Source organism: Lipotes vexillifer, unplaced genomic scaffold (genome assembly GCF_000442215.2).
Source record: "Lipotes vexillifer unplaced genomic scaffold, Lipotes_vexillifer_v1.1 scaffold240, whole genome shotgun sequence".
NCBI lineage: Eukaryota > Metazoa > Chordata > Mammalia > Artiodactyla > Lipotidae > Lipotes > Lipotes vexillifer.
The window spans coordinates 2,139,797-2,165,675 of NW_006797481.1; the positions used below are offsets into that span (position 1 = coordinate 2,139,797).

At 37.1% G+C, this 25,879-nt stretch overlaps 1 protein-coding gene and 1 non-coding gene across 3 annotated transcripts in view; one reads left to right on the forward strand and one right to left on the reverse strand.

Annotated features, from left to right (window-relative positions):
* The window catches only part of SEC23IP (SEC23 interacting protein), a 46,020-nt gene that overhangs the window by 13,583 nt on the left and 6,558 nt on the right, over positions 1-25,879 (reverse strand). For both annotated transcript variants that reach the window (XM_007469567.1, XM_007469566.1), the window contains 11 exons: positions 22,961-23,183; positions 21,948-22,141; positions 17,708-17,797; positions 13,717-13,837; positions 12,633-12,722; positions 10,733-10,874; positions 9,310-9,518; positions 8,835-8,953; positions 8,289-8,441; positions 6,716-6,811; positions 2,154-2,342 (listed from right to left, as the gene is read on the reverse strand). In XM_007469567.1, the coding sequence (XP_007469629.1) occupies positions 2,154-2,342; positions 6,716-6,811; positions 8,289-8,441; positions 8,835-8,953; positions 9,310-9,518; positions 10,733-10,874; positions 12,633-12,722; positions 13,717-13,837; positions 17,708-17,797; positions 21,948-22,141; positions 22,961-23,012 (1,455 nt within the window). In that variant the 5' untranslated portion in view covers positions 23,013-23,183. The remainder of the gene's footprint in view (positions 1-2,153; positions 2,343-6,715; positions 6,812-8,288; positions 8,442-8,834; positions 8,954-9,309; positions 9,519-10,732; positions 10,875-12,632; positions 12,723-13,716; positions 13,838-17,707; positions 17,798-21,947; positions 22,142-22,960; positions 23,184-25,879) is intronic.
* On the forward strand, positions 3,451-3,523 carry TRNAE-UUC (transfer RNA glutamic acid (anticodon UUC)). Its single transcript has one exon. It is a non-coding gene; the product is annotated as a tRNA-Glu (tRNA).

A 25,879-nucleotide genomic window follows, 5' to 3' on the forward strand; every position in this document is an offset into this window, starting at 1 on the left:
GTACCAGTACCTCAGACCTTACTTGGAAATAGGGTCTTTACAGCATTACAGTGGGCCCTAAATCCAATATGACTGATGTTATTATAAAAAGGAGAAATTTGGACACAGAGACAGGCATGCACAGGAAAGATGATGTGAAGGCAAAGGGAGTCTGCCATGTGAAGATGGAGGATTGGAGTGATGCACACAGAAGCCAAAGGACGCTAACAACTGCCGGCAAACCAACAGAAGCTAGAAAGAGGCAAGGAAGGATGCCTCTATAGGTTTCAGAGGAAGAAGGCCCTGCTGACACCTCAGTCACGGAACTGTGAGACAATAAGTCTCTGGCGCTTAAGACCACCCAGTTTGTGATACTTTGTTATGGCAGCCTATTATAAAATAGGCTTCGTATCAGATGATTTTGCCCAACTATAGACTAATGTTAAGTGTTCTGAGCACGTTTAAGGTAGGTGAGGTTAAGCTATGATGTTGGGTAGGTTAGGTATATTAAATGCATTTTTCACTTTGGATATTTTCAATTTACAATAGGTTTATCAGGACATAACCCCATCCTAAGTCAAGGAAGATATGTATGATGTTCTAGTATTTTCCATTTTTGTTAAAATATATATGAGAATATATGCTCAAATAAAAGTGTAGAAGGCCTTGTTCAAACTGCTAATGGTGATTAGTCCTGGTTAAGAGATGTTTTTTTCCCCTCTTCTTTTGCTTAAATCAGTATTTCTTGGCTTTCTGGCAATGAATGATGCACACTGTGGATTACCACAACAACACTTTGGGTAACAAAGGAGATGGCATGTGACCTGGGCTGGGTCAATCAAACCATGCCCCATTCCCCAGGCAACAAGAATTGGTCCAGAATGGACTTGAGACTCAAACGAGGTCAAATAAAATCCCTCCTTAAAAGTTTCCTAACTGGACCTATCAGGGTACATTCCTTCACCTCTTATGGTAATAAAGCTATAAGGAGATGAGCCCAGAGCCACTGACACCCACCATTCCAGGTTCACTGGAAGAGAAGGCCAACTCCCAGGGAGAGGCAGGCGGTGAGAGTGTCCTGATGGCGCGGAGCCCCTGGTTCCACAACTCTGACATTCCAACCTTCACAGGTAGGTGAAGAAATACCTGCCTTTAATTTGCTAGAAGCTGTTCAAGTTTGCTCATGTTTAAAAAAAGACATTTTTAAAATGCAAATTTTGGGGCTTCCCTGGTGGTGCAGTGGTTAAGAATCCGCCTGCCAATACAGGGGACACGGGATCGAGCCCTGGTCCGGGAAGGTCCCACGTGCCGTGGAGCAACTAAGCCTATGCGCCACAACTACTGAGTCTGTGCTCGAAGGCCCACGTGCCTAGAGCCCGTGCTCCGCAACAACAGAAGCCACCACAATGAGAAACCTGCACACCGCAATGAATAGTAGCTCCCGCTCGCCACAACTAGAGAAAACCCATGCACAGCAACGAAGACCCAACGCAGCCTAAATAAATAAATAAATAGATAGATAAATAAATAAAATGCAAATTTTATGGATGAGTTTAGGCTTAAAAGCTTGAACAGGCTATAGCAAACATCCAATAACATTTCCTGCCTTCTTTAAATCAGTCATGAACTCACTTAAGAGAATGGAACCATATAAACAACTATAAATATACTGAAAGTAATATTGTCTAAAAAGATTTTAATACTTTTAAGCCATTGAGAAACAATGTATCATTAAATGCAGCATTATCAACTATTTGGTAGGTTTTTACAGGAATATTTCCCCCAGGGAAGAATTATGAGTAATAAAAAACATAAGATGAGGGAATGCAGCAAGCACCTCTCACAGAAGTTTAATTATATCCTGAAAATAATTTTCTAACTATCACCACTTCCACTGCTTGTGGCTAAGACACTAATGCTATAAAATTATGAGGGGTGAAAAAAATTGAATAAGGACAATTTCAAAAGCTAGGTGATATGTTCAGTACACATTCAGTCCCTCATTTCGAACATTATGAAAGCAGCATACAATTTTTATCAAGAGAAATTCAGTTTTCTCCACCCCACCAAAAAAAACTGTTGAATAAATATTTAAAGAATCTAAAGCTAACCCAAATAATAAGATATGTGATTCCAACATAAAATACATGGCCCAAGTCAATATGTTAACTTACCTGTCCAGTGCCAACTTCAAAAGACTCATAATCAACGTGCACAGAAGAAACGCAAACTCCGAGCGGGAGTTTCCTCTTGGACTCATTAGATTCTGAGGGAGGAGAAGCCATTTCTTTAGCTTTCTGAGCACTTTCCTCTTGTCCTTTTGTCGAAGCAGCCATCACTGCCTTCTTTTCTGAGGCTTTTTTCTGTTCCTGTGAAATACCAAATTTTCATAATAGAACTGAGGGAAAAAAAGTTATCAGCTATCACTATGAAATATCTATATCAATATTAAGGAATGATTAGTAATTTCTTAGGCATAATAATAGTATTGTGATTATTAGGAAAATGTCCTTTTAGACATACATACTAAATATTTAAGGAAAAAAATACCATAATGTCTATAATCTACTTTAAAATTCTTAAGAAAATTAAGAACAAAAGCAAAACAGCTACAGTTAAATCTAAATATTTGCTATTAGTATATTCTTTGCTCTCCACTTTTCTATGTAGTTTAAAATTTTACTAAAGTTTTTAAAAATGCCAATTTCTTCCTTTGTGATCTCAACTTTAGCCAGATAATTTAGAAGTACTTTATATAACTGTAAAATATATACTTCCTATAAAGACGTGTAACTTAAGAGAAATTTATTTATTCAACATCTTTACACTATTATGTCTACACGGAGCCATTGACAAATTTTCCTCAAAAGCATTCTGGGAAGAACAGATAAACACATTGTGGAACATTCATACAAAGGAAAAACTATTTAGAAATAAAAAGGAGTAAACTGCAAATAAAACAACAATTATATGAATTTCAAAAACACTATTTTGAGTAAAAGAAGCTAGATACAAAAGAGTGTATAGTGTTGGTTCCATTTATATAAACTTCTAGAACAGGCAAAACTATCCTATAGTGAGCAAATTCAGAATAGTAGTTGCACGGGAGGGGGAGTGGACCAGAAAGAAGCATGAGAGAACTACCTGAGTGACAGAAATGTTCTAGTTCTTGTTTTAGCTGGTGATTACACAGGCACAAAAATTGTCAAAACTTACTGTAGTGAATACTCAATATCTATGCATTTCATAAATAAGTAAAGAAAATCTTTGGGAGCGTCTCTAGAACAGGTGTACCTCTGTAGTAATGAGATAAAATCTGCTCGTGTGGGTTTGTGATCACACCCTGATACAGCAGCAACAATATCAGGGGAATGTGAACATCCGTCATGGTGGATTCATTCACTGGCCCTCATTCCCCAAGCTGTGAATGACTGTGTTAAGTCTCTGTTTAAATAGCTATTGACAGGAAATTCCCTGGTGGTCCAGTGGTTAGGGCTCGGCACTTTCACTGCCGTGGTCCTGAGTTCAATCCCTGGTTGGGGAACTAAGATCCCACAAGCCTCATGGTGCAGCCAAAAATTAAATAATTAATTTTAAAAGAAAGAACAGCTACTGACAGTGCCTAAACCAAACAGCTGGCCAAACTGGTCTTGTCTATCAATAAATTCCAAATACTAGGAAACCTGGAAACAAATCCAACTGGTTAATTCAAAGGCAATACAGGATAAAGAAAACTCTCCACCAGCCAGCTGGGAACTGATTCCACCGTTAACGTCTTGGAAGGCTTCGTTATCTCTGCCCTTTGGAGGAACCACAAGATTAAACCTAAAACCCAAAATGAAGAACATGTTCAAGGTTCTTCAGTTTAAATTTGCTTTTCTCACTTGGAAGTACCTCCCATTATACTCATAGAACTTAACAATCTAAATTGCTAAGAGGGCTGTCTAAACAGATCCTAAACTGCTCTACTGCGAACTGCTGTTCTGTTTCCCCTCCTAGACACACGCTATAACTTTAAAACAAAGTGAGCCAAAATACACATACTTGAGTATCAATATTCCCAGCACTAAAAATTATTCCTTTTCAAAGGAAAATGAATAAGATGGCTTACAAAGGAGAAAGAAAAGCTCAGGCCACAAATATTTGACCTCTTTATTAAAATAACAGGCTAACTAACTTTGGTTCCATTATTTCGGTTACACTAAATCAACAGGACACACCATTTTATCTTATTATTGATCTGGCAGCACCTTGTTAACTAGGAATAACAGAACAATCAATGGCAACACGGCTGAGAAAGTTTCATGGTTCATCCAGAGGCAATTACTTTTGAGTTTAAAAAATAAGATGACTTTATAGTTTTACTCCTTTCAAAACATTCTTATAATGCCATTACTTATATATCCAAGCTACTACAGGAGCCAAACCAGGCTCCTTCTAGAGATTCTTCAAGAACTATAGAATACTTTTCTACTTTTTTCTTTTTATTTACAAAATAAAATCAAGGACAGATGTAGTACCTGGAAACATAGCTTCTCATTTGTTCTTTTTGTGTTTTTACAGGTCTGTGCTTCACTGATGTGCACATGGAGATGAACATGCTCACACTTGGAGAACACAGCCTGGCGGAAAGGAACAACACTAGCACGCTTGAATCCTGGTTTTGGTGTGACCACTGTGCTCACCAGAGATGTTGCCTCTCAACTCAGTCTTCATTGTTGCCTTCAATCAACCATCAAAAACACTATTCTGTGTCTAAAATGTGTTTTGAGTTGCACCTTTCTTTTCCATTTCCTATTACACCCCTATCATCTCTCAATCAGTCACTGCATAATTACAGTGACTATGCCCAGAGATTCCTAACAGCCTCTAGCTTCATCCCCTTGCAACTCCATCCCCGCACTGTAACCAAGTGAACTCCCTAAAACACCAGCCCACTCATGGAACTGCCCTCATTGCTCCACTGACCTACAGCAGTGGTTCTCACACCATGTCCCCTTAGAACTGAACCAGTGGTTTACACTGCTGCTAAAAATGTGGCCCAGTTCACACACACACACACACACACACAAAATTAACGTAAAATTCAAGTTGATAATAGAATTGTCTCAACTTTAAGATTTGCTCCAATTGTTTTTTCCTTTAGTACTCCGTATCAGCCAGTAGGCCCTAGCCAACAGCAAAAGACAGCAAATATTAATGGAAAAACCAGGAAGGAATCAATATGTCTAAAAACTCACTTATTATAAGCACATTTGCTCATGGCTGAAATTTTATAATGCGGCTTACAGCACATAGTTTTAAATTTTTACATTTCTGAAGTAAAAATTAAACTTTAGACTAAACAGATGATTTGGTGCTAAATCATAATTTGCAATAAAAATTAATAAGTAAGCATTTCATGATGTTAGTTTAAAAGCACCATGACTTTCACAGCCATAAGAACGTGTTTGAGGACCACTCCCTCATAACTGAAATCTGCCACATCTGCTATTCGGGCCCTCGGGACCCTGTGCTCTACCTTATTCTCAGCTCGACTGCTGTTTCCGCTGCAGAAAAACACTTGCCCACTCCCGGAAGGCCATTTCCCCTGGCCCTACCCTTCCTTCAAGCTCAAGTACCAACACCTTGGAGAAGTCTTCTCTTACCAACCCCAGCCCCTTCTCTCCCGGGCAGGCCTCACCTGGCTCTGACAGCACAAGCAGCACTGATGCATCATCTGTGGCCAAATCTCTCCCCCTAACTAGACAGCATACCCTCAGTTCATCTCCAAATCCCAAGAACTCAGCACATGCCTGATCTAAAACATATACTCATAAAATGCAGAACAACTCAATTGCTTAAGCTAATCATAACAAATCAGTCCTATGACTTTACAGTCATATTACATATAAAGAAGTGGCATATGTTAAGTTCCAAAGAAGTAACACAAATTAAAGAACCACAGAAGTTCAAAAGACGGAAGGATCAACGAAGACCATGTTAATACAATAAAAATAAAATAGCCACCCTAAATGCTACCTAATTTTTCTAAGTATACAGAAAATCTCTGTAAAGTTAACTTAATGAAAATTAAACAAGTTATTCCCAATAGTTTTATTCTTTTGAAATGCTTTCTAGTTGCTGCTGTTATTGCTCTGATTTGGATTGTTGACAACTTTTTCTTTTTGGTTATTAATTAATGAAATGTATCTGTGTTCCTTCTTATCTCTTTAGATGGTGAGAAGGACTGGGAAAAGAGAAAATGTGCTAACATTTATTGGATGATAAGCTACACACGCATTACTTCATCCTCACTTCAATCCTATAAGGAAGGCATTATCACTCCTGTTTTATAAATGAAGGAAACCACGGACCAGAAAAGTTAAGCAAATTGCTCATGAATATGTAATTAATAAGTGGTTGAACTGGGAATCAGGGTGACCAAGTCATCTTTTTGCCCAGGACTTACCCAGTTGTTGCACTGGGAAATTCCCAAATAACAGTTCTAAGGCTGAAAGTCATTCATCCCAGAATTTGCTCAGCCCCAGGAAAACCAGGAACTGGCACTTAATTGGAATTTGAATCCAGTTCTGGCTGACTCCCAAGTCGGGCCTTCCATCAACTCCATTACTGTGCCCTTGGGCAGGGAGCACAGTAGCTGACCTAACCATGATGGTATTAACAAAAACTTCCAAAATATAAACAAGCTAGTCACAGATGAGTTTTTTCTTTTAGGTGCAGAGATGAACTTTACCAGTTTGACTGCTTTATGTTTTACAAAGTTAGCTATCTTCTTCCTGGGTCCAAGGGGTATCCCCATTTCCTTCAGGTCATCCACTGTACACATAAGCTTTAAAAGAAAACAAACAAGCACATTAATTAGTCAATCTAATGATACATGAACTGAAATTTAAAAAAAGGAAATTATGAAAAGAAACCATATCATCTAAGGCAACTGAATATCCAATTTATTTAATTTCTTTTCTGTCCCCACCCTCAGGTAATTTTTTTTAAATCATGAATTAATTTAGGTTGTAAAATTTTAGGCCTCCACATCTAAGTCATTCTTTTAAATTTTTTTTGCGGTACGCGGGCCTCTCACTGTTGTGGCCTCTCCCGTTGCAAAACACAGGCTCTGGACACGCAGGCTCAGCAGCCATGGCTCACGGGCCCAGCCGCTCTGCGGCACGTGGGATCTTCCTGGACCGGGGCATGAACCCGTGTCCCCTGCATCGGCAGGCGGACTCCCAACCACTGCACCACCAGGGAAGCCCCAGTCTTTTAATTTTTAACAAAAAATACATGCATGTCATATAGAATTCTTTCCTCATACACAGGAAAAACAATTTTAGACAAAAATGAATCAAACTATCATCAGTTCCTATTTCCCCTCATCCTGGCCACATAGTATATTAATATCAAACCCTTAATATTCTTGCCAAACTATTCTTTGCCAAAACTATTCTTGCCAAAAAACCTCACTGCACTTTTATTTTTTTTAATAAATTTATTTATTTATTTATTTTTGGCTGCGTTGGGTCTTCGTTGCTGCACACAGGCTTTCTCTAGTTGTGGTGAGCGGGGGCTACTCTTCGTTGTGGTGCACGGGTTTTTCATTGCGGTGGCTCCTCTCGCTGCGGAGCACGGGCTCTAGGCACGAGGGCCTCAGTAGCCACGGCGCACGGGCCCAGCAGTTGTGGCTCACGGGCTCCAGAGCGCAGGCTCAGCAATAGTGGCGCATGGGCCCAGCCACTATGTGGCATGCAGGATCCTCCCAGACTAGGGCTCGAACCCGTGTCCCCTGAATTGGCAGGCTGATTCTTAACCACTGCGCCACCAGGGAAGTCCCTCACTGAACTTTTAATTTATATTTCTCTTAAGAGTTTTCATATGATAAGAAGTCATTTGTTATTTTCTTTTCTGAATATCATCTGTTCATATTCTTTGCCTATTTTCCTATTGTGTTGATGGTCTTTGTGTAACTAACTTATAGAAACTTTGAATAATAAGAAAATCAACCCTTTGTTTATAATGTGTGTTGCAAACAGTCGTCTTAACCTATTGTTGGCCTTTAGATGTTGTTTATGCCATCCCCTGCTATGTAATTTTTTTTCTTTTATGGTTTCTGGGTTTTATGTCATACTGAGAAAAGCCTTCCCAGATTATTTTAAAAAGTTCTCCTGTTTTTTTCAATTTTTTTTAAACGTTTAAGTCTCTGCCTTAACTGAATGCATTGTGATGTAAAAGTGTTTAAATCTTATTAATCTTCAATCCCATACATAGAAAAAACAATTTTAGACAAAAATGAATCCAACTATCATCAGTACCAGAGATTCCATATCAATCTTTTCCTTTTCAAAAGTGCTAACATATTCAGAGAGGCTAAGGGCTTCCAGAGTTTCCTGCAAAGTCAGGACTTCTTCATTTTCAACATCAAGGTCACAAGACTCATCCAACGTCAGCTTTGGCTCTTCAGGTATCTTTTAAAAAAAAAGTTGGGAAAACATTACAAAGTTCTCATAAAATGTCTTCTGATCTATGGAAAAATCTTAATTCTGTCCTATACACAAATCATAATTTTTGGCAGTTTGCTATCCAAAGTTTGAATATTCTGAAAAAGTATATAAATTTAGTAAATCACGCATGCTCCCATTTCCTACAATAATTTACTTCACATTTTTTAAAGAAACCATAAACTGTCTCTCACATTTAAATTTATAATACATAAGGAAGACAAGTGAGAAATTCAAATAATGAGCTCTATGATTCCATTGTACTCCTAAAGCTCAGGGTATTTTGTTACATAGAATCAGTTCAGATTGTGGAAAACTCTTCAGCTCCAACTCTGAATCTAGAGGTCAACTGGGCCATACCTGTTTTTCCTGAAAATGTGGCTGCTTCACAACTCCATTAGCAACAGCTAAAGGCTCAGGAGACTTGGAAAAATTCAAATCTTTTTGATTAGACAGGATGTCAAACAATATTAAAGAACCTTAAAAAAAAAAGAAGCATTTTGCTTTATAATGTACTAGGTGCTTTTATGACACTAAATAAATTCTCCTTTTTTTTGTTCAAAGTCCCAAGCAGAAGTCACATAAAGTCAGATGTTAATCAAGATCTGATAATCAATATTCTTGTGTTACCAAGTAGTAGAATTAAAATATAAAGCATTCCTAGGTAACATGAAAGGCAAATAAGGCAGAATGTAAACTCAAAGCGTTCATTTCTACCCTTTATAAAACTTAAAATCTATAATTCTAAATCTTGAACTAACAATGTCACCCACATTGAAAGCAGGGATGACTCAACAAAAATTGTATTTAAAATGTGGATATTTGGAAGTTTTACCTAAACTGTGACCAGCAACAGAGACCCCTCCTTTGAAGTCTGGGTTCCGACTCATGAATAGTGCATAAAGACGGTTTATCTCCAATCCCACTTTCTCCACAATCCTCTGACAGTAGATGGGGCTATTGTAAAATAAAATGTCTAGCAAGGTTTCATTAGTAAAGTGACGAAACCGACCAATACTTTGTAAAGTGATTTTCTTAATATTCCTGTTCAGAAAGAAAAAGAAGTATGTTTAGTCAGTAAGCACCTTAAATTTATCGGTTTTTAAAAGTTTCAATTTTGAATCCTGAAAATACACTAAGTAAAAAAAGATCCCACAGGCTAATTATGAGTTCATTTTAGAGACAGTTACTGTAAACAAATCAAGATAAACCAAAAAAGTTGTCATTTTGTGCCTATAACTATACTATGAACTTGGGGATTCTCTGAAGTTATCATATAAAATAAGGCCAAAGCGAAGATTTTTAATTCATTTTTAAAGAGGAAAGCCATTTTTCTTCCAGCTTACTGGAAATCAAGATACCTGACAAAAATTGTGGGTGGCCAGGACAATAGAGAATGTAGCAAGAAGTAAAAAAGGAGCTTAATGGAATGAAAATCTTTCCTGATTTGAGAATGGCCATACTTCAGGAATACCCAAAGAGAGAGAAAGCACCCCCATAACAGGGCTTCACATGGAGAGAATAGAATGTTTGTAGGGTTAGTTTTATTAAAGCATGTGCCCTGAAACATCATGACGTTCACTAAAATCCAAGTAGGTCATTAGCCCTGTGTCCCCAGCATAAATATTTTCTAAATCTGTGCTTCCCAACTGGAAGCATTCCAAATTGAGTGGAGGCATTTTTAGTTGTCACAGTGCCTGGTAAGTGCTGCTGGCATTTAGACTAAGGATATTAAATGGCCTACAATACACACAACAGTCTTACATGACACAGAACTGTCCTGCCAGAAGAGTCTCCACTGAGAAACAATAATCAGTGGTTCTCAACCAGGGGCGATTTTATCCCCAGGGGACATCTGGCAATGACTAGAGACATTTTTGGTTGTTAAATTAAGGGTAAGGTCGTGCTACTCTTATCTAGAGGGTAGAAGCCTAGGATGCTGCTAAACATCCTATAGTGTACAGGACAGCCCCATGTGTGAACCACTATAGATCAGTATTTTAAAACCAGCTTAAGTTTCTTAGATTCTCTTAAATATTTACAATAGGAATACACACATATGTATGTACGTATATACGTGCCTGTGCACACACACACAAAGTAGCACATAAACTTAAGTGTTTAATCATATGTCAGAGCAAGTATATAAAGTTTTTAAGTATATCTGTTGAAGTCATAATAAACTACTTTATACTATAGTTTAAAATTTGAATCTAAGTTTGACTAATCTGAAAACCAAGCTATCAAAATCCACAAACCTGTCAACACCTGTGGCATCCCCACCCAAGGAACTATGCCAATGAACCGGAAGGAATTCCACTCTGCTTACTTTCCGATCATCTAAAGATTTCTTGAAATGTGTCTGCAGCAATTTGAGAGAAACCACCCTAAAATCATCCACTTAAAAAAAAAAAAAAATTTTAGAGAAATGCAAATCAAAACTACAATGAGATATCATCTCACACCAGTCAGAATGGCCATTATCAAAAAATCTAGAAACAATAAATGCTGGAGAGGGTGTGGAGAAAAGGGAACACTCTTGCACTGTTGGTGGGAATGTAAATTGATACAGCCACTATGGAGAACAGTATGGAAGTTCCTTAAAAAACTACAAATAGAACTACCATATGACCCAGCAATCCCACTACTGGGCATATACCCTGAGAAAACCATAATTCAAAGAGTCATGTACCAAAATGTTCATTGCAGCTCTATTTACAATAGCCCAGAGATGGAAACAACCTAAGTGTCCACCATTGGATGAATGGATAAAGAAGATGTGGCACATATATACAATGGAATATTACTCAGCCATAAAAGAAACGAAATTGAGCTATTTGTAATGAGGTGGATAGACCTAGAGTCTGTCATACAGAGTGAAGTAAGTCAGAAAGAGAAAGACAAATACCGTATGCTAACACATACATATGGAATGTAAGAAAAAAAAAATGTCATGAAGAACCTAGGGGTAAGACAGTAATAAAGACACAGACCTACTAGAGAATGGACTTGAGGATATGGGGAGGGGGAAGGGTAAGCTGTGACAAAGCAGGAGAGAGGCATGGACATATATACACTACCATACGTAAGGTAGATAGCTAGTGGGAAGCGGCCGCGTAGCACAGGGAGATCAGCTCGGTGCTTTGCGACCGCCTGGAAGGGTGGGATAGGGAGGGTGGGAGGGAGGGAGACGCAAGAGGGAAGAGATAAGGGAACATATGTATATGTATAACTGATTCACTTTGTTATAAAGCAGAAACTAACACACCATTGTAAAGCAATTATATTCCAATAAAGATGTAAAAAAAAAAAAAATCTGGGAAGACAAATTAACTTGATTAAATTTTCCTAGCTTGATTAAGTAGTTAGCAATTACCTCTTTTACGCCAGTATTTTTTATAACACAAACTTTTCAAGAAAAAAAAAAAGATGACAAAATTAGTCCAAAAAAGAAAAAAAACCTTTCAGAAGTTCTTGTTCATGTTTCATTATTTTACAGGAATATATAAATGACTGAAAAACATTAGCTCAACTACCACTACTGGGAGGCAGAAATGCACTGTGGGTAGACTCTGGAATCAAATTACCTGCTCCAGAACCTACAGACCGTGACACGGGAGAGGTTAACTCATCCTCTGGGCCTCAGTTCCTCACCTAATAGTAAAGATAACAGTAACAGCACCTATACCCCAAAGGGTTATTGTGAGGGTTAAATGATACAACTCATGCAAGATACTTGGTACATACCAAGTATTCAATAAATATGAACTATTACTACAAACATAAAAATAAAACTTCCAAAATTGAAGTAAACCAGGCAGATTCACAGTTCCTTTAAACAACTTCTCACAAGTAATTCACCATAAGTCAGTTCAACGCACAGGTGTTCCTAGTGGCTGGAAGTACTCAGGCAGAGGCTGTCAAAAAGGCTAAATTATTTCCAAGATCCCTTCTAATTCTTCACAACCTAGGATTTTATGAGTTATAAATGTCATAAGAGCAAATCAAGTACAAAGTAGTATTGCCCAGTGATCATTTAAATCTCCTCTTACAGTCCCTCAGCCAACAGTATACAGCTGGAAACCATCTTAAAAATGAAGGTTTAAAAGTTCTAGTAGTTCTCCAATCATTTCATGAAATAAAGTGACTAACGCTTACCACATTCAATAATGCTTCTAAAGCGCAAGTCACACACAGGTCCAATGCCATGCACTATGAACACCAAATGGTCAACCGGAGGCATTTCCCCTGCAAAAGAAAGAAAGAAAGACATTCATCCATGCATATATACATACATACATACACATACACACACACACACAAGCTGGGGACTGTTTAGGTTTTCTTAATTGAATAGCAATATTCAATACCCCTTTTGTCATCATAAACTTGCCAAAATCAGATGAACGCAGCTCAAAGTCCACCTTGGCAAATAACAGTGAACTAGACCAAGGAGTGGAGGAAGCAGGCCATTTCTGATCCCAGAAGCTATGAGCCAATGACAATCATCAGTTTTGTACCTATAGAGGCTCCATAACCTTGTAATTTCTTCACAACTCCCCAGGGCACTAAGCCCCACATGAAGATTCCACTTGCCAATAGAAAACTTCAAAATCTTTTCCCAAAATCCTTCTCTTTGTTAGATTCATACATACTATACATGAACATTTCCAAGTTAAATCTACTATTTTACTCTGGTTATTTCATACAGATTCATAATATGAGTACATTTATTTCCAAATCCTGCTCACTGCCTGTTTTTATAAATAAAGTTTTATTGCAACACAGCTAGGCCCATTTGTTTGCATACAAATGCTTTCACTCTACAATGGCAGAGTTGAGCAGAGATACAGCGGAGTCTGCATGGCTTGCAAAGCCTAAAATATTTACTATTTCGCCCTTTGCAGAAAAAATTCACCACTCCAGCACTAAAGTAATACAAACTAGTTGAGGCATGACAAAACAAGCCCAAAAATATTGCCAAAAGCCTAGTTTCAACAAGCAAAGTTCTTCTTCCCAACAATATATATTTTAGAATCTATATTACATGGTTTGTGCACCTTCAACAGAATTCTAAATTAAAGAGCAAACAGATATAAAAGTAATAAAAAGGAAAGACCTGTGCCAACCTAGCTGATTTCTGCATGTTATGGCAGGTAATCCTAATAACTATTTCCTTTTTTCATCTTTCTAAAATAGAGTAGTCTAAAAATGACCTTAGTCCTAAACAAACTGTACGAACCATCAGGAATTTCATCAAGGTTATCATCAACTCCACGCTTTACAACCCTGGGCCTTGTCTGTCCATCTTGTGTGGTCCCCCATTCATCTGGCACTGATGAGGGCTGGAACTGAACAATAACCTTCAAGATACAAGAGAAGGATTATGACAGAGCTCACTACCAAATTCATTCCCACTATAAGCTAAATAATTTATCTCAATACATAATAAGCTACTTCATAGTATAGTTTATAATCAGATACTTGTACTGTTCCTCCAAAATCAATTTTGTAACAGTCCTGCTAGTGTTCAGTAACCATTAAAACTAAGTAAATCAATACCATTATTTCCAATGCTTATGTTGGAAAATAATACAACTAAATAAGAGGTAGTATGCCTTGATTTAAAAATATAACAAACAGGGCTTCCCTGGTGGTGCAGTGGTTGAGAGTCCGCCTGCCGATGCAGGGGACACGGGTTCGTGCCCCGGCCCGGGAAGATCCCACATGCCGTGGAACGGCTGGGCCCGTGAGCCGTGGCCGCTGAGCCTGTGCGTCCGGAGCCTGTGCTCCGCAACGGGAGCCTGTGCTCCGCAAGGGGAGAGGCCACCACAGTGAGAGGCCCACGTACCGCAAAAAAAAAAAAAAAAAATTCAGGTTTACACTTAAGAAATAAAAGAAGTAGAGGAATCCTTGTTTTATAAATACATATAAGGAAAAATCCTCTAAATAACTATGTGCAAATTCAATTTCAATGTCCAAAACAGATTTACCTACCACTTTTCAGGAAGACATATACTATTCTGTTAAATCAACTGTATTAAATTTAGTCCAGTGTTACATGGAAAAATCTCAAATAAACAACCTAACCTACCATCTAAAGGAATCAGAAAAAGAAGAGCAAACAAAGCCCAAAGTCAGCACAAGGAAGGAACTAATAAAGATCAGAGAGCAAATAAATAAAATTGAGACCAAAAAAAAAAACAACAACAACAGGAAAGATGAAACCAAGAGCTGGTTTTTTGAAAAAAATTAACAATATCGATAAACCTTTAGCCAGGCTTACCAAGGAGAAAAGAGAGGACCCAAATAAACAAAATAAGAAATGAAAGAGGAGAAATAGCAACTGATACCACAGAGACACACAAAAAAATCATAAGAGAATACTATGAACAGTTATATGCCAACAAATTGGACATATTAGAAGAAACAAATTTCTAGAACCATACAACCTGCCAAGACTGAATCAAGAAGAAACAGACAATTTGAACAGACCAATCACTAGTAGTCAAATTGAATTTCTAATAAAAAGAACTCCCAGCAAACTGAAGTCCAGGACCAGAGAGCTTCCCATGGAATTCTATCAAACATATAAAAGAGCTGAGAAGCTGATACCTAACCTTCTCAAACTATTCCAAAAATTGAAGAGGAGGGAACACTCCCAAATTCATTCTATGAGGCCACCATTACCCTGATACCAAAACCAAACACACTACAAAAAAAAAGAAAGTTACAGGCCAATATCTTTAATGAATATATATGCAAAAACTGTCAAAAAATATTAGCAAACCAAATCCAACAATATATAAAAAGGATCATACACCATGATCAAGTGGGATTTATTCCAAAGATGCAAGGATGGTCCAACATTTGCAAATCAATTAATGTGATACACAGATTAACAAAAGGAAGGATTAAAAATCACGATTATCTCAACAGATTCAGAAAAGCATTTGACAAAATTCAACATCTATTCATGGTTAAAAAAAAAAAAAACCTCTCATCAAAGTTGGTACAGAGGGAACATATCTCAACATAGTAAAGGCCATTTATGAAAAAACCCACAGCTAACAGCACACTCAGTGATGAAAAGCTGATCATATTTCCTCCAAATTCAGAAACAAGACAAGGATGCCCACTCCTGCCACCTCTACTTAACATAGTATTGGAAGTCCTAGCCACAGCAGTCAGAGAAAAAGAAATAAAAGGTATCCAAACTGGAAGGGAAGAAGTAAAACTGTCCCTATTTGCAGATGACATGACACTATATATAGAAAATCTTAAAGTCTCCACCAAAAAACTATTAGAACTGATAAATGAATTCAGTAAAGTTGCAGGATACAAGATTAGTATACAGAAATCTGTTGCTTTTCTATACACTAATAATGAACTATCAGAAAGAGAAAGCAAAAAAAGACAATCCTGCCTAAAATCTCATCATGAAGAATAAAATACCTAGGGGGAATTCGCTGGTGGTCCAGTGGTTAGGATTCTGGGCTTGCACTGCCAGGGGCCCAGGTTCAATCCCTGGTTGGGGAACTAAGATCCCACAAGCTGTGCAACACGGCCAAAAAAAAAAAAAAAAAAAAAAAAAAAAAAAAAAATTCATAGCAGCACAGTTTACAGCAGCCAAGATATGGAAGCAACCCAAGTGTCCATCAACAGACAAATGGATAAAGAAGATGTGGTACACATACATACATATATACACACACACACGAAGGAATATTACTCAGCCATAAAAAAGCATGAAATTCTGCAATCTGCAGCAACATGGATGGACCTAGAAAATGTGTGTAGTGAAATAAGTCAGGGAAAGGCAAATACTGTATATCACTTTATTTGGGGAATCTAAAAAATAAAACGAATGTATCAATAGACAGCAAAACAGAAACAGACTCACAGATTAAAAAAAAAACAAACAAAGTAGTGGTTCCAGTAGGGACAGGGAAAGGAGTAGGGCAAGAGAGGAGTATGGAATTAAGAGACACAAACTACTACGTATAAAATAGGTTAGCAACAAGGATATATTGTACAGCACAGAGAATTATAGCCATTATTTTGTAATAACTTTTAATGGAGTATAATCTGTAAAACTACTGAATTGCAATGCTGTATACCTGAAACAAATATAATATTGTAAGTCAACTATACTTCAATTAAAAAAATAAAATAAATTGATAGTTTAACATTAACCTTCCACCCCCCCCCCAAAAAAAAGAATGCATCCAAAATGGTATGTAAAATTTTGTGTGCTTATATATAAAACAAAAGTTAAAAAAAAAATTAAAAAACAAAAGGGTAAGTGTGGTTACCATTAAGAGGCGAAACTAGGGGAATGCAGAGGTAAGAGGCTTTTGTTTTTCATTTGATACCCTTTTATACTGTTTAAACTTTGATGGCATATGAATGTTTTTATTTTTACTTATTTTAACATCAGTAAGGACTATAGAGGTGGTTAGAATATAGGTTTTTTTTTTCTTTTACACTTTTCTGTAATAAATAGCCTATGTTCTGAGAAACTACCATATTACTAGCATTATGCTAGATGCTTTTGCATAAATTACCTCACTTCATCAAAAATATGACCCTGGGAGGTAAATCTATTTACTGCAAGTGAGGAACCTGGAGCTTAGAGAGATTAAGGATGGTAAATGGAAGACTCTAAACACCACACCCAATATCTTTAAAAAAACAAGAAAGGTTTCCAGAGATGATACAAATAAAGAGGAAGAACTTATTTTTACTTTAAAGGTTGAAACAAACCATCATCAAGGGCAAGGTAGGCAAACTATTGCCTGCAGGTCAAACCTGGCCCACCACTTGTTTTTATAAATAACATTTTATTGAAAATAGCCAGGCCCATTGGCTTACATACTGCCTGTAGCTGCTTTCAGAGACTACATGGCCTACAAAGCCTTCAATATTTACTCTCTGGCCCTTCACAAAAAAGTCTGCTGAGCCTGGATCAAGTACAAAAATTTATCAAGCTTAACTTCAACGATGCATACTAAGCTTCAGCTACTGTGTTACCATAAACAGAAACTTCATGAGACAAATTTAAATTTCATTTTAGTTTCTATCATCGATATGAACTGTAGTAAACTTAAAAGCAATGCACTTGTTATAAATATATCCCTACTGCAGAGTAAAAATGAACATTTATCAAACATTCAGTAAAATAATTATTTTTAAATACCCAAACACTTTAATATCTTAAACAACATCACTACCTTTGGATTGTGCATAACAATTGTCTCCCCACTCGGAAACTCTAATCTGCGGTGCCACTGATTCGTAGTTACAGCTTTTTTATATTCAGCCTACAAGGGAAACAACATACAATCCAGTAAGACAAATCTATTAAGAGAAAGTGTGGAAGAAAATTATAACTATGATAGTAATAAAAATAATAGTAATAGCAGCTCTCCTGTACTAACTGGCTACCATACTTATCATTTTACATACAGTACCTCACTTAACTGCTCTCAATCAGCCCTAAATAATATTATCCCCATTACATAGAGGTGAAAACCAAGGTTTAAACAGTCTATTAATTTCCTAGGGCTGCCATAACAAAGTACCACAAACTGAGTGGCTTATAAAAACAGAAACTTATTGCCTCACAATTCTAGAGGCTAGAAGTCTGAAACCAAGGTGTCAGCAGGGCCACATTCCCTCTGAAACTCATAGGGAACTCCTTCCTCGCCTCTTCCTAGCTCCTGGTGGTCTGTCAGCAATCTGTAGTATTCCAGATGCATCACTCCAATCCTCTACTTTCACATGGCCTTCTCCCTCTATGTTTGTCTTAACATGACTGTCTTCTTATAAGGACGCCAATCATATTGAATTAGGGGCCCACCCTACTCCAGTATGATCTCATATTAACTAATTATATCTGTAACAACCCTATTTCCAAATAAAGTCACATTCTGAAGTACTAGAAGTTAAGATCTCAACCTATCTCTTTTTTTTTTGATGGGGGGGGCAGACACAATTCTAATGCTAGCAGGCATTTTTAATTCACAGTTGCACAAGACCACACAGTGATCACAGAGGTAAGGACTAAAAGCAGAACTGTGGTTCACTCCCACCCACGACCTTCTGACTCCAAAGACTTGACTGTCCCACCACTTTCTTACTCTCCCTCCAGAGACACTATTCTGCTCTCTATAAGGCAAAAGTCTGAGGGTCTCTTGGAGAGAGATTCAAGACCAGGTAAGGGGGAACCTCTAGTACATCCACTGTCCAAAGTCTTTTTTGAAATGAGTAACAGTGGGACTTCCTTGGTGGCGCAGCGGTGAAGACTCTGCGTTCCCAATGCGGGGGGCCTGGGTTCGATCCCTGGTCAGGGAACTAGATCCCACATGCGTGCCACAACTAAGAGGTCACATGCCACAACTAAGGAGCCCACGTGCTGCAACTAAGGAGCTGGTGCAACCAAATAAATATTTTTTAAAATGAGTAACAGTGATTATTTGACAATCATGTCAAAATAGAAGTGTTTCTTTTTGTCTCCTGGGCAGTCATTCAGTAACAATTCCTCTCCATCAGCCTCTATCCAGCTGACCCTCTTCCTCACTACTTTAAAAAAATTTTTTAATATATTTGTTTACATTTTTTTAAAAGCAAGATCACAAACAAAAATGTTTAAAGATTCACCATCTTAAGAATTATTTTCATTTCTTCGTATTCCCTTTCAATCCACAGCTTTATAATAAATCTTGTCTGGTAGAGTATGTTTCTACTTATCATTCTTCAAAATGGTCTTGATTATTCTTGATACTTTGATCTTCCATATAAAATTTAGGAGCAGTCTGAAAATTTTACTTAAAAAACCCTGATGTGACTGATTGGGATTACATACAATTTATAAAATAATTTGGGAAGAAATGACATCTTTATTATGTTGAGACTGTGCATCTATGAATGTAATATTTTGGTCTATTTCTTTGAGGTCATCTTTTACATCCTTCAATTCTGCTTCATAGTTTATTCTCCACAAAGTTCATATATACCTTTTGTTGGACGATTTTTCTACTTAGCCTGTAGTTTTGCTAGTGTTATAGTCTTCTTTTATTATTATGGTTTCTAATTGGTTATTTCTATTGTGTAGGAATGTTATTAATTTTTATATGCTGATTTTATATCCACAGACTTGCTGAACTCTTACACTGGTACTAATGGAATTTCTAGAGGTTCTCCTGGTTTTCTATGCAGACACTGGTGTAATTATCAAATTAAGGTGTTTTTTGTTTCCAACTCTTCTATTGTTTTGTTTTAGTGCTCTGATAGGATAGGATCATCTACAACACTAGCAATATCTATCACTTGATTCTCATTTTCTCACTGGCTTTTTCATTTCCTAACCTCCTCTGCCTCTTCCCTGATCTGGCGTGAGTCTCCTGGGTAGAGGCTGAACAGGAACTAAGGTCTCCTAAAGTTAAGAACAGCTATGTGCTATTGAGACGGTCAATACATGAATTGACCTCGAAGCCTGTGTCACCCATTTATAATCAAATATAGTATACACTTTCAAATACTTAGACTTGAAAATATATACTCTAGCTTCAAAATAATAGGACTAAACATTCAATCTTGGGATGCTATACCTTCAGTAGGGTCTTGTCAAGGGTACCAAAAATTATAGTACACATTTGTTTGTTTATTTATTTAGGTCTAAAATTAAGCCAAAGATATCAGCATTCCTTTACATATTTTATTCCTTATTCAAATGATTAAAATTATGTTTGAGGAGACTGGTACCTCCTGATATTTGGTATTTCCAGGAACAAAATTAATTTTATGCCTTCTTTTCAGTCTTTGCCCTTCTTACCTGGGTTCTGACTCAGCTCTAAATCAGTGTTTTTCAAACTGTGGGTCATGACCAGCAACAAACTGTAAAATTAATATTTTCAATGACATAGAAAATATCTAACTGAATGACACCTAGTGAGGTAAGTGTTGTTCCATGAACCTTTCTTTGTTTCTAATGGTGCGTTAGAGCTCACTCATACCAGCTCACAAGAGCTGATCACACATACCGCTTCCCAACTCTGTGTCTAGTTACATCATGTTGCTATTGGCCATGGTGGGAGTATTTACACCATGGAAATCAGCAAACACTATAAATCAGGGTTTTTTTCCCCTGGAGAGCCAGTTTACCAAACACCACTGCCTCTGATAAACACACACACATACTCATATGTGTGTGTGTGTGTGTGTGTGTGTAAAATGTGTGTACTAAATCTCAATCTAAAATGTATTCTTAATATGCATTGAAATGAAAAACATTTGAAGCCTCTGTTCTCAACAAGCTTCTTTTCCAATTTACTTAACCCCAACTAACATGTCTTAACTTCAGGCCAATATTCACCTTTTTGTACTGTTTTGGTTATAGAACAGTATTTCATAGTCACTATTATAAAGATTAATATTTCTAGGGCAGGCACAATTGATAATGACTATGACTAAGGATTACATTTACAAATTTTCTTTTGAAAAAGCAAAATACTCCACAAAAAATCTGTACTATTATAGCTATAAGGAAAACACGGAAAAAAAAAAGAAAAACACGTATATGAATAAAGAAGTTTAAAAAAATATTTTTAAAATGTAACATTTTATTTGAAAGGATGACAAGATTGTGATTTAATTTTTTTCTTATTTCTATTAATTATATTATGATGTTCTTCAAGGACAAAAAAATTTAGTAATTAACAGTCAGTTGCTAAACTTGACTGTCAGCTCCTAAACAGAACATAAAGCCCAGTCCTTGTTCGAAGCTTTCAAAATATGAATCTAGGGAAGATTAACATTTTAGAGGTCCCTTTTAATGTCAATATTAGTATTGTTTTAATGTTTAACGTTAGTGTTGGTTACATAAGTTTTAGTTAATACATTAAAAAATAGTAACTAAAATGTTCCATACTCCATTTCCCATGTATGCAGATGAATTCATTTAACTTATTTCAAATATTTAATTACTCAATTATTAAGTAGAATTATAACAAGAAATTAACACAATTATGTAAAACAACATTAACCACCAATTTTAAGATGGCTAAAAAGTCTCACAATATTTGTTCCTATTCTTATATTTGTTTTCATAAACCAGAGGTGAATTTCAAGCCTTTTACTGAATATTAATTTGAAAAGCGTCCATCTGCTTGGCATGTGTTGTCAGCAGCATATCATAGCAGCCTAAGCTCTTTGGAAGATTTGATGTAAGTACCTTATTATATTAGATCTGTGATGTTCCCCTGAAAAACATTCTATCTTTAGACACCGAGGCCACAATTAGCACCTCATAAAAGATGACACCAATTAAAAGGCAATCTTCTTTGCAGCAAAGGATCAAGATAGGCTGTCTTGTAAATAAAGTCTGCTCCACTGTGAGTGGTGTTACATGAGGCTCCAACGTATAGAGTCTATGCTTTTAAAGAAAAGCATAAAGGAATAAAGCCCACGTACTTCCAGTTTTTCACTGAACTCCTCTGTATAGGGAATAAATCTGCTGTCTGTGTCCCCTTTGTAAAACCAAGTACAGCGTCTCACTTCAGCTGGCTCCTCTTCCCAGTACACGGCTTTCCTCATCCGGTCATAGAGGTAAACGTCGTAACGCCCTCCATCAGTGCCTAGAACCACATTCTCAGGGTCTGGCTGGACTGGAGCACAAAGACCACATTTTAAATCGACAGTTACAAGGTACATTTAAAAGTAATAAATAATGAATATGGTGACTCGCCTATCCTTAAAGACAAAGAACTAAGCTCATTTTTTTAAAAAAACAGAAATTTAAGATTAATCTGTGCTGCTCAAAATGATGATCCTTTTAAGTGGAGAAGAAATAACGAGGGTAAAATATAAAAGCATGATCATGAAATAATTCAAATAATTGATATAATTGATAGTTTTTTGTTTTTTTTTTAAATCAAAGCAGCAATGCTCCAAGAAGCATACTTCTAAAAAATAGGTGATTTTTAAGTCCCAAGATGAAATATCATCAGGATAAACAAAGAAACCTACTTCTATAGTGAAGACTTCTCAAGAGTCTTAACACGCTCTTGTGCACTATCTCAAGAGATGGATGTAGTTACAGCACTTCCAAAACTCATCTGACCATGGAACACTTTTTTCACAGCATCTTCAGTAACAAGAGTTCCATAGAAAATGCTTTATAAACGCCCTATAGCTACAAACAAATAAGGCAAATAAGAAAACTGACACCTGGGTTATATGAACGACTCTATTTCTTGGATTTAAACTACCTTTAAACAAAAAAAGAAAATTACTAAAACATTTCTTCAAATACCTTGCTCAAATAACTCAGAACTTACATTAATATTATCATCTTAAGGTACAGAGGCTGGCCGGCTCTACAAGGATTAAAGAATTTGACATTCATAAAAAGTAGGCCATGGATAAATACTCTTCATTTCTCTCTTCCTAAAATCAGATACAAATGATGCAGGATTTGTGCTTACCTGAGTTATAGATTTCTTCAAGATTCGAAGAGTCAAACACACTGAAAGGCATCCATAGTTGTCTGTATTCTATCTCCTTGCAGTAAAACCAGTGGGGTTGGACAGGTTCATACTGGTTTTGAAGTAGAAAAAGAGATGACGCTTGCACAGAGGGACCCGCAGGTCTAGCAGGTGCCTGCTGCTGGGTTGGAGGGGACAGCCCTGGCTGCACTGAAGGAGGAATCTGGGGGGGACAAAAGTTAGGACCATCACGTCTGTCCAAAGGAACAATTCTGTATATGTTTCACACCCAAACTAACATAGTAATGATTATCCTAAATATTTCTCTAAACAACTATTTAATAACCAGGCTCCAAAGCAAGTAAAATTTTTAAAAATCTAACAAACCCCAAAATCAGTTGCAAAGTGAACAGGACTTTCTCACACTGGTGGCAAAGTAAACTAATACCTTTAGAGAAATCAACCTAGCAATATGTCTCTTGTGATTTATTTCATCTTTAAAATATGCATATTCCTTGGGAATTCCCTGTTGGTACAGTGGTTAGGACTTGGCGCTTTCGCTGCTGTGGCCCAGGTTCAATCCCTGATCAGGGAACTAAGATCCCACAAGCCCCATGGCCAAAAATAAATAAATAAATATAAATAAAAATAAAACGTGCATATTCCTTGACCTAGACATTCCATTTCTAAGAACTTATCCTAAAGATATAATTGTAAAAATTTACCCATAAGAATGTATATCAAAAAGTTATTTATAATAGACAATCAGTGGATACAATCTAAATGTCTAATAGAAACCTGATTAAATATATCATCTTTTACTCATATGCTGGAATTCTCTAGAACCATTAAAAACGTTTTAGAAAAAATCTTAATAACACCTAAAATATGTTCACAAAAAAACATACATAATGCTTGCTTGCTTGTTCACAAAAAACATACATAATGCTTGTGTTGGGACTTCCCTGGGGGCACAGCGGTTAGGCATCCGCCTGCCAGTGCAGGGGATACGGGTTTGAGCTCTGGTCCAGGAAGATCCCACGTGCCCTGGAGCAACTAAGCTCCTGCACCACAACTACTGAAGCCTGCGCACCTAGAGCCCATGCTCTGAGACAAGAGAAGCCACCACAATGAGAAGCGTGTGCACCACAATGAAGGGTAGCCCCCACTCAGGCACAACTAGAGAAAGCTCACGCACAGCAACAGAGACCCAACGCAGCCAAAAATTAATTAATTAATTTAAAAAAAAACACAAAAAAACCACTATGCTTTTATCTTGAAAAAAGGATAAGAAAGACATAAAACAAAATAAAAACAGGGTTTTCTAGTGGCAATTTTTATTCATTTGGCTATTCGGCATTTTTCAAATTTTCTGCACTGAAAATACTTCTAAAATCAGAATACAATTATTTTTTTTAATTTTTATTAAAAATCATTTTAGAATATTCTATCAATGCAAATGTACTGAGGTTGATAACTGTACTGTGGTTATGTAAAAAATACCCTTATTCTCAGGAAATACACACTGAAGAATCTAGGAGTAAAGAATCATAATGTATTTAACTGATCTTCAAATATTTCCCCCCCAAATTGCACATATACAGCGTGAGAAAGGGAGGGAGGGAGGGAGGGGAGAAAAGGATACTCCAACACGTGTCAGCGTGCACGTTCACAAATGATAGAAAAAATGTTCATGACAGGTAAATCTGGATTAGGGTACTGGGGTGTTCTCTGTCCTATTTTTATTTTTGCAACCTTTTTTTTTTTTTTTTTTGCATTACGCGGGCTGCTCCGGATGCACAGGCTCAGCGGCCATGGCTCACGGGCCACAGCATGTGGGATCTTCCCAGACCGGGGCACGAACCCGTGTCCCCTGCATCGGCAGGCGGACTCTCAACCACTGCGCCACCAGGGAAGCCCTGCAACCTTTTTTTATATTTAAAATTGTCATTTTAAAAATTCTTAATTAGGAATCTTTACAAAATTTCATCAGCAAACAAAGTATACTAACTTATATTACATGCTACAAATCTGGTTACTTTCCAATATGCTGAAATCCAACATTATCAAGAGTTTGTGTATTGGTAAGATTTAAATTAGATGGTAAAATGGAACCCATTCTCTATCCCCAAGAGAGAAGTCAGGTTACACTCTAATTGAAATACTATTATCTCTGCCACACTGGGCTGGGTTCTTAATTCTTCCTTTCAGTCGTTTCCCTTTTTTTTGATTCAGTTCACTTCCCTTTGGAAGTCAGTTGAATAATTAGTGGGGAAAAAAGGCATAAAGGAATTTCATAAAATTTACCCAATGCAAAAGTTATTCCATTGCTCCCCTGAGACAGAGTTTGACTGTTTAGATCCAAACTCCATAAATGTAAATAAAAGAAATTATTGGAGTAATCAATTTTAGTCCCACTAACTGAGTGTTTTGATTGAGTAGTGTAATTAAAAAATGAGAAGCTGGCAGTCTGTTAATAATTGTTCCGACTCTCACATGTCCCTAGATGACATCTGTTATTGGTATCTTACATTAAATCTGGAAATACTGGCATATGGTTAACTCATTAAAATCAATTACTACTTCCATAAATAGATAATATAAACTAAAATATGAACGATTCAATGAGCTATCTTTAAAAGATTGTTTACTTCAAAGCACGTAGCTTAAAAAAACATACCCTCTGAAAATAATTTGTCATCATATTGATTATTAAAAGCACAGTGTTGGGCTTCCCTGGTGGTGCAGTGGTTGAGAGTCCACCTGCCGATGCAGGGGACACGGGTTCGTGCCCCGGTCTGGGAAGATCCCACATGCCGTGGAGCAGCTGGGCCCGTGAGCCATGGCCGCTGAGCCTGCGCGTCCGGAGCCTGTGCTCCGCAACAGGAGAGGCCACAACAGTGAGAGGCCCGTGTACCA